The following is a 10113-nucleotide window of genomic DNA, read 5'->3' as shown; positions in this document are numbered from 1 at the left end:
TATGTGTACACGTGAAATAAGTCATAGATTCAAGTCCTCCGCCCCAAATTGTATTAAATTCTACAATTTTTCAAAAACTTTATATAAGTATTCCAAATCATATGGCAAATCAATATTTTTTATAATTTTTAAAAATATTTATCTTAATTTAAAAGTTATTTAAATTTCAAAGTCCAAATTACTAATTTTCACAAAACCAAAACTCGGTGACACCACTATTGCAAATGACATCTAAATCACCCACGATCTCTCTTTTGAAAAAATTATGTGAATTTCGGTGTTAATCTCGGACAAAACAACTGTATACTTGAACTTTCTCAATGAATCTCAAACATATTTAAACCAAAATCCGTTTTTTGATATGTTTAAGTTTTTTTTTAGTGCAAGAGGGGCAAGATTATCATGTTAACCATTTTTTTCCTGCAAAATTTGAAAAATTTCGAAATTTAAAAACTTAGAATCAATTTGAAAAATCTAGAAAGCATAAAGATTTAAAAAACTAATTTATAATTTGTCATAAACATAACCTAATTTGGAGAAATTTTGAAAGAAAAAAAAAGTTAGGAAACGTCGTCGTAAAATGTAACCTCAGAGTTATTTCTAACCATTACCCCCCCCCCCCCCAAGGGATGATAATGAGGGGATATTTTGTTGGGGGGGGTTAAAGTGGTAAATTACTAAAAGTAGTAAAGATATTCCACGGTCTTTATTACGTCATCATCGCCCTATATTGGGCTGTCTACTCTTCCATTTTGGCTGCTTCCAGCCTGGCTTCCCCCCTCTTTTTTATTTCTTACTATTTCTATTATTTTTCCCTTTTCTTTTTTCTTCTTAAATAATTTTAACGGAAAAAAAAAGGTCTCTAATTATTTTAATTTTGTCCCGTTTCCTTGTTTCTTCCCCCCACCCCCTCCCCTTCTCTCTCCTAATTTCATTTTCTTCCTCTTTATTATATCTCTGACCCCTTCCCTAGATTCTTCATTCTTAAGATTCTTCTTCCCTTTTCTTTCTCCATTCCCTTCCCCAAACACAAAAAACGAAACCCCCCCCCCCTCAATCCCCTTCGTTCTTCAGGTATAATTTCTTCGGACTCTCTTCTAGTTTTTTATCTATCGTTTTCCCTTATGATGTTCTCTCTTCGATTTTAAAAGTTTAGGTAATTTTTTCTAGTTTGTTCAATTCATTAAGTATCTGTTCATCTCTAGGGGGTGTAGAGAGATGAAATTAAATTTCTATGGTTTTATTGATGTCTAGTTCTTATTATGCTTTCATGATTCTCAGAATCTTCATCATCTGATTCCTTTCTCGCTCTTTGTTTTCTGCCGATTCTGTTTATCCGATCGTAGTCTCCGTTCCTGCAAACGAATGTTTGATTTAGATTTTCGATTGTTAATTTTAGGGTTTTAGATCTGTACAAACAAACAACATCATCGCAATACTGTGCGATCCCTTCTCGCAGAGCTAGAGATAACTCTTCGTTGTGAATCTAAAAACGCGAGGTTGTGAAGAAGAAAGACATGGCGGAAGAGCACAGATGCCAAGCACCTGAAGGTCACCGTCTCTGCGCCAATAACTGTGGATTCTTTGGTAGCCCAGCTACCATGGATCTCTGCTCCAAATGTTATAGAGATTTCCGTCTTAAAGAACAAGAACAAGCCTCCACAAAGTCCACCATCCAAGCCGCTCTCTCGGCCTCATCATCTCCTTCTCCTTCCTCTTCCCCAATCGATCCTCCCCCTGTTCCTCCTGTTGTCGCCTTGTCCCTGCCGGACACCACCACAGATCTGACCATCCCTCCCCTTGCGGCGGTCGGATCTGATGTCACAAACCCCAGCCCGAGCCCGAGCCCGAACCGTTGTTCATCGTGCCGTAAGAAGGTGGGTTTGACCGGGTTCAAATGCAGATGTGGAACCACGTTCTGTGGGGCTCATAGGTACCCGGAGAAACACGGCTGCACCTTCGACTTCAAGTCAATCGGAAGAGAGGAGATTGCTCGAGCAAACCCCGTCGTCAAAGCCGACAAACTAGAGAGGATTTGAACGATTTCTTAGGCCCTTATGACTACCATGGTGACGATTAAGAGCAAACTTCACGGTGGCCAATCATCCGATCACCTTCGCCGCCGTGCAATCTCTCTTTCAGCCGTCCGGTCCCCGTTCAACGTCGCACTCGCTGCCGCTACTGGTCTTTCTCTCTATCTCGCTACAATATAAAATTAAGTGTGGAAGATGGGTTTTGTTGTAAAAAAATGAATTTCGATTTTTTTCCCTTTTGGTTTCAGAATTGAAAGTATCAATCAATCTTTACTTCCATTGAATGGATGGTGTTCATCTTTCTTCTCTACTTAAACCCATTGAACTTCTATAATCTTCATACATATATTCGTCATTAAGATGATAAAACCTACGCTAAATTAGAAATATTCTGTGTTTGATCATTGTTATATTTAATTTTCTCGACGTTTATCATTAAGTTTTGGATGTTGCAAATGGTTTGGGGCTGCTTGTGCAATGTATTTACAATATGTGCGTTGGTTGATCGGTAGCCACACTTCTTTCCATGTCAATTTGCCATGGATTATTCTTTTTCTAATTGGTCCACCACATCATTTGTGAATGTGTCGGCCAAAAAACGAAGAGGATAATTGGGTTTGTGGGATGTCACCAATTTGCTACGTGTAGCTTTATTTGTTGTTTGAGTTGCCACATCATATGCTTGCATCGTCATCACAATGTATAGTATAGTGGAACGCTATTTGATAAATACTTCATTTTTTATGGATTGGATTACAACTACTTTTATTGATATTTTACTTGTATATGACAATATGCAAATCAACTTATTTTATTCCTCCCTATAATTATAAAGCAGAGACAAATCACAATTTTTTATGATGTTATTATATCCAAGTATATATGTATATTTTCCTTTTTCTAGAATGTTTTACAACAGTCATGATTTCAAAGTTATTTTCTTCCTTTGGACTCTCTAGTTTGTTAAATGGATGAACTAAATCTGGGAATGAGCTTTGTCTCACTTTTTAAATTAATTTCTTTTTGATTCGTTGGTGATGTCAAAATTAACAAAGAGATTTTACGTTTCCTTTGTCTCATGGTCTCACTCTCCTACTGTGGCTCTTTGATCTTCACTCTTATTCTCGTTCTTTGAAGCTCAATTTTGCTCTTTGTAATGCAAAGTAGAAGAGGGAGAGAAAGAAGATGATCGTAGCTGTTTGTGAAGACTTGCCGCTGAAGCAAATCAATTTAGACCTTGAAAATGGTTTTTAATTAAAATTTTCCACATAAAATTGACTTAATATGATGATAAGTTTCACATAGATTCTTACATGGATGATTATCATCCATGATTCGGTTGTTACATACATGCAATCTCTAAATATGACAAAAACGAAATGATATCAAGCACGAGAGTATCACTTCGCTACCCTACATGATTTTTTGAGATCAAAATATTAAAAGCCATCAAGTTTTTGAAACAAAATATAACGATTTCTACAATATTAATTTCTCATTAAAATTACTTGATCGATTTAAGCTTTATTCAAAATATGTTAGAGTAATTAATGTAACCATCTTTCTGCATAATGCAATGTTTGTTGAATACTGCTACCAATTATAATATATAGATACTAGGGTGAAATTTCACAAAAAAAAAATTCCTTTCTCACAAATTTGTTTATCGAGTTATATCATTCCAATTTTGTTTCAAGATATTGACGGTTTTCTTAAGATTTTCAAAATAATTCAAATGTGTGAACGAACTGTTTGGTTTTTGTGTTTGACAGCAACCCTTCCAGTTATTGGACTTAGCTTTCAGATTACAATGTATTTTTAAAGCTTAATTTTCAAATCCATCCGGTTAATGTTGGATGGATTCAATAATTGAAAGAATATATTTGTATTTTTAATATTTGAAGCATCAGGGTATCTTCTTAACAAAAAGTTAAAAATGGTTGGAAAAAGTGGATAGTTTATAAAGCTTAAAGTGTAAGCAAAGTTTAAAGAACATTAAACAAACAAAATGGTCAATTTAATTTCAACAGAATTAGTTTTGGTTGGAGAAAAGGCAAAGCAAAGGCCATGTTTGATGAAATCAGTGGCAAAACTTGTGGGCGGGCGGTCGAGTAACGTTTCAACTCTCTCATTGACCAATTTCGCTACACAAACTCACCCGTTCCCCCCTCCACCAAATTAAATAAATACTTCATTCTAATTAATCCATAATTCTTTTACTACATAAATGTAGCAAAACTTCCTAGGTAAATATTACTCAATATTCGAGATTTAAATGGTTTAAATTCTTCAAATGTGTCTATCTAAACTGTTATGATTATGATGTTGGTTCCATTCCCTGATTTATTAATTATATATTTAAATACGGTGGTTGAGACTTTTTGACTTGCTTTTATGATATCCCACTTTTATGGGAGATCTTTATTTTTTTCAGATTATTTGAAAGTTGGTTTTGCCATTATGGGTTGTTAGAATATATATTGTGACAAGAGGTAAGCACACTTTTGAGAATTAACGACATAAGGATGCTTGAAGCTAGGATTGCACGTGGATATTCATTAAGAGGGAGTTGTCCTTATTAATGTTATGCAATTGTCATTGTACAATACAATTCTAATTGTTGAAGTCAATCTCATTGATCTATGTTTAGAGTGTTGTATGCTCAGTCATAACATTGTAACGATCAATTACTACACGAGCAAAATAATCTCTTATCATGGATCTAAGACCCCCACATATAGATGTTGTGTCATTGAGTTGGGTTACCAAAGTTTGATGTGTTCTCTAAGTATGTTTTTTTCATAAACCTACTTTAATGAATAAATATATAAATGATAATTAGACGATTGAGTCTCTACAAGTTCTTTTACTGTGGAACTCTTATAAACCTAACTATGTAATTCAACTAGTTTTAATATATGTCATCAAACTAATCACGTATCTCTTAAGAATTTTAAAAAATGTATGTTAAAGGACAAAATAAGTAAAAAAAAGAATTATATTGATTTATGTCGATGATCTTCATTCTTAAAAGCATTCAAACAAACAAAAATGGCAAATAAAAATGACGTAGTAAAGTGATAAGGCATGTAAGAAAAGTTGGATTGCAAATGGTGTAGGTAGAGTGTTGAAAATCATAAGGTAAGAGGTTTAAATATATATCCTATTGCTAAATAGCAAGTTCCTTCCATTTCTGTTTTCTCATGGAATCTTTTTTAATGTGAACTTTTGAAAATAGCTTTTCGTGAACTCAACCGATTATGAAAGTGGCAAAAACTTTGGGACCCAATTTATTATATATTTTTGCAACCTATCTGATAAGTGTTTTGTCACGCAAACACGAAGATTTCTCTTAGCAACATTCTCATTTTTCATACATGTAATTTTCTGGTATATTTCTGGAAGAATATTACAATATACATGTACATTTATACACAAAAATAGTACCAAACAAGAAGGAAAAGATATTGGTGTTAAATACAAAGTAATTTTCTCCATAATAATAGGATCTAGATCTAATTTCGTTAATACCCTCCTTCAAATTCAAGATGGGAGAGTTGAGACCACCTTGAGTTTGTGAATTAGTTGGGTGAAACGAGGAGAATGCAGAGCTTTGGTGAAGATATCTGCAGGTTGATCGGTGGTAGAGATGGATTTGAGATGAAGAGTGTTGCTATGAAGGTGATGGCAAACAAAGTGACAACCATTCTCAATGTGCTTTGTTTGTTCATGGAATACATCATTGCATGCAATCTGAATAGCAGTTCGATTATCACAATGAAGAATAGTGGGTGATGTCTGGGGGCCCCCCATATCAGTAAGAAGCCAACGAAGCCATAGTAATTCTGAAGTGGCATCAGTTAGAGCACGATATTCAGACTCGGTGCTAGAACGGGAAACAACAGATTGTTTCTTGCTTCTCCAGGAGATAAGAGTGTCACCTAGATATAAGCAATAACCAGTTGTAGATCGTTGATCAGTTGGATCACCTGCCTAATCAGCATCAGAGAATCCAGAGAGAACCAGGGACGATTGGGAGGAGAACTGTAGACCATGACCCAGAGTGCCTTTAATGTAGCGAAGAATACGAAGGACGGCAGTGAAGTGAATTGTACGAGGAGCAGTCATGAACTGACTAGCAATGTGAACTGCATATGAAATATCTGGACGAGTCACAGTTAAGTAAATTAGGCTGCCAACAAGTTGCCGATATAAGGTGGGGTCCTCAAGAGGAACACCATCAAAAGGAGTGAGACGCACATTGGGATCCAAAGGTGTTGAGGATGTAGCAGAGTCACTAATACCAGATCGATTGATGAGGTCAGAAGCATATTTTGCTTGAGATAAATAGTAGCCACTGGGTAACGATGAGATCTCAAGACTAAGAAAGTAGCTGAGATTTCCTAAGCCTTTCATCTCAAAATGTTGACCGAGGTAATTTTTGCAAATCAGATATGGCTTGAGGGTCATCTCCTGTAATGATCATGTCATCAACATACAAAAGAAGGAGAATAATACCAGTAGACGTCTGATGAGTAAATAAGGCGGAATCATGAGTACTGGAGGTGAACCCAAGTTGGGTAATAGTAGAGCTAAATGTTGCAAACCAAGCTCGAGGAGCTTGTTTGAGACCATAGAGAGCACAGCGAAGGAGACATACTTTCTGCGGTGGTGGAGTAATGCCAGATGGTGGCTTCATATAAACTTCTTCAGATAGGGTTCCATTTAGGAACACATTTTTAACATCCATTTGAAGAAGGGACCATTGTTTAGCAGCGGCAATGGCTAACAGACTACGGACAGATGTCATTCGAGCTACTGGGGCAAACGTTTCTTCATAATCAATGCCATATTCCTGAAAATAACCTTTAGCAACAAGTCGTGCTTTGTATCGTTTAATAGAGCCATCATAGCTAAAGGTTTATCGTTCAATAAAACAAAATATCGATAGCCATTGACCGTGGAACATGGAGCAGGTCCCCAAATATCAGAGTGAATTAGGCCAAAATGTTTATCACATAAAGAAGCAGAATTAGGAAAGGACAAAGCATGTTGTTTGGCTAGTTTGCAATTTAAACAGTCAAGAGTACTAAACTTAGAAACATTATTCAAAAGACCATTAGAAGCTAAACTACGGAGTTTATCAGAGGATGTATGACCTAGACGAAGATGCCACTGACATATAGTGTCATCAGTGGCTGGAGCAGAAATGGCAGGGAACATAGGAGAGTGCTGAAGAGATGTGAGCTCAAATAATCGACCCACCTTCCGTTCCGTACCAATCACTTGTCCCGTCTGAGAGTCCTGAACCTGACAACCATGAGAAGAAAAGACAATAGTAAGTCCAACGTCACATAATTGGCCAACAGAGGCTAGTTTGAATGTAAGATTGGGGACATGGTAGGTGTTGGAAAGTTTTATGGTGGGTGTATTAACAGTGCCAATGTGAGAAATAGACATGTGATTACCATCAATAGAGTGAATTGGAGGAAGTGAGTGAATAGGAATATGAGAGAATAACAATGAAATGTTAGAAGTCATGTGATTACAACAAGCCGAGTCAAGGAGCCAAGAGGTACCTGGGGTGACAGCAAGAGCAGTAGAGTTGGAAGAGATCACCTGTTTTAGTAGATCATGAAGATCAGTTAACTGAAGGCTCGAAGGTGGAGTGATATCAGATGGTGTAGCAGCAACAACAACAGATGGAGAACCAGTTTTAGAGGAGAACTTGGGTTTCTGCGAGTGACCAGAGGGGCGAGGTGGACGAGTTGGACAATAATCCAAAATGTGACCTCGTTTGTGACAATATCTGCACTCAGTGGTAGGACAGTTAGCAAACTTATGGTCATGAAGTTTGCAATTCTTGCATAAACTGGTCCCATTAGGCCGTCGAAGATGAGTAATGGCAAGAGCGACGTCAGATGGCAGAGCGGAGACAATGCCAAGTCTTTTCTCCTCTAATAAGATTTCCTGAACAGCAGCGTCAAGAGAAGGCAGAGGGTCGATGTAACAAAGCAGCACGAACGAATTCATATTCTGGTCTGAGACCCATTAAGACTTTGATGAGACGAATATGATCAGGGCTAATTTTTGCCTGGTCTAACTAAGTCTAAATGGGCTGAAGAGTAGCTAGATATTCATTCACAGATTGACCCACTTCCTGATTTAGACTAATAAGTGTAGAATGCAACTGATAATAATGAGCAATACCTATAGACTGAAAATGTGTAGACAAAAAATCCCAAAGTTCTTTCGCAGTATCGAAAGCATCAAACTGAGTATGGATGGTTGGAATAGAAGTGTTACCTAACCAGGTGATCATTTGATGGTTTTTGATATCCCAGTCCTCAAATCTTTTAATGTATTTAATATCCTCTGTAGTCGTTTCATGGATCAATACATCAGAAGTGTTTACAGTATTACCAGTGTTTTTCATTGGAGGAGTGGGTTTGATAGGTTTGGTGATATCTCCCGTAACAATACGCCATAACTTCCGACCTATCAAAAAACTTCTCATTTGGTGTGCCCATGTAATATAATTTGTACCATCAAGAATGGTGTTAATGGGGCGAGTTACGTCGTTTTTCTCCATGGTAACTAAGATGCAGATCTATAATCACATAATGAAACACAACGGGAATGGTTCTGTAGACGGCGGACTTGGGAGCTTCACGCGGCAGTGAATCTGCAACAGACGGAGTTTGAATGGACTAAATAGATCTGAACGTGGTGGCAGATCTGAATGCGGCAGCCGATTTGAACGGATCTGAATGGACTGAGTTTGAACGGGGGCAGATTGGTGCAGACGACGCGTTGTGGTTGCGGCGAAGATCTGTAAAAGATTTGGGTGTTTTTCTGAAATTGAAGCTGGACGGGAATGGGCTTACAACGAACAGCGGCGAGGAAAATCGGGCTGTGCAAAAAACTGAAGTTGGATTGGAATGTGCTCACGACGAGCAGCGACGGCGAAAATCGAGCTGTGGCGAAAATCGGGCGGCGATGGATGGGCGCAGATGGATGAACAAATCGAGCAGGGGACTGATGCGCAGAGAGCTGTTTCGCCGATGGCCGCAGAAAACTGATGCAGGATACTGAAAAACGAGATGGAGGCGGCGGCGGCTAGGTTAGAAAAGGAGGCTATGATACCATGTAACTTTTTGGTATATTTCTTGAAGAATATTACAATATACATGTACATTTATACACAAAAATAGTACTAAACAAGGAAAAGATATTGGTGTTAAATACAAAGTAATTTTCTCCATAATTATAGCATCTAGATCTAATTTTGTTAATAATACATATAAACAAATTAAGTCAAGCTCTTTCATTTTTTTTAATCTTTATTTTATTGTATACATAGGACACTTAAGTATATTTTAGTTGGGAGAGAACATCAAGGTTGGGCTTTTGGTTAAAAAATCGTCATACATCATATATCAAATGTTGGAAATAACATTGAACTATTTAGACAAATGATTGCTTTCTTTGATATTACATTAAATCAAAAGTTGACGAAAAAAACTTAAGTTGATGAGTAAAGATAAATTTAAAATTACATCGAACACTTTCACATATTTCCATCTATTGTACTCAAAATAGGAATGACAATAACAACATCACATCCCTCTTTTCTATCTTTAATCATTTGTTACAAAATCAATTTCTATAGTTTTAGTTCAACAAAAGAATATTATTTTGGAATAAGAGAAAAAAAAAATTCAAAGTATTGATATTAAAAATTAAACTTTTCTTATTTTAGATGTAGAGGGTCAATCCCCTATTAAAAGAAGTTGTTAATTGAAACCAAATTAGTGAGGTACCTAAGTTATGATATACTCCTAATAATCAAACATTAAAATAGATTAATAACTAAAAGGAATACTTTGATCAAAATGAGCATAAAAATAAGTATAGAAACAATTTTCCAAAAATGACACGTGTACGAAAGTAGGGCCCCGTGGGTCACGTGCACTTTAGCAGATTTGTCCGTACACGTAATAGGTGATGGTCAGTTCAGGACTATGGCTAAAATCGATAATCTCAAAACCTTCCCCACCTTTTCATATAAAATCCGTTT

At 36.6% G+C, this 10113-nt stretch overlaps 1 protein-coding gene across 2 annotated transcripts; it reads left to right on the top strand.

Annotated features, from left to right (window-relative positions):
• Positions 1 to 849: 849 nt before the first annotated feature.
• LOC103500891 (zinc finger A20 and AN1 domain-containing stress-associated protein 4) lies at positions 850 to 2317 on the top strand. 2 transcript variants are annotated; one of them, XM_008464338.3, is made up of 2 exons: positions 850 to 1074; positions 1400 to 2317. In XM_008464338.3, the coding sequence occupies exon 2, from the start codon at positions 1518 to 1520 to the stop codon at positions 2037 to 2039; it is 522 nt and encodes a 173-aa protein (XP_008462560.1). In that variant the 5' UTR covers positions 850 to 1074; positions 1400 to 1517; the 3' UTR covers positions 2040 to 2317. The 2 variants fall into 2 exon arrangements, with proteins under 2 accessions (XP_008462560.1, XP_050945053.1); XM_051089096.1 differs by having other exon boundaries at positions 864 to 1074; positions 1460 to 2317.
• Positions 2318 to 10113: the final 7796 nt, after the last annotated feature.

Source organism: Cucumis melo, chromosome 8 (assembly GCF_025177605.1).
Source record: "Cucumis melo cultivar AY chromosome 8, USDA_Cmelo_AY_1.0, whole genome shotgun sequence".
Classification (NCBI taxonomy): Eukaryota; Viridiplantae; Streptophyta; class Magnoliopsida; order Cucurbitales; family Cucurbitaceae; genus Cucumis; species Cucumis melo.
This window is presented reverse-complemented; position numbering and strand designations above follow the sequence as displayed.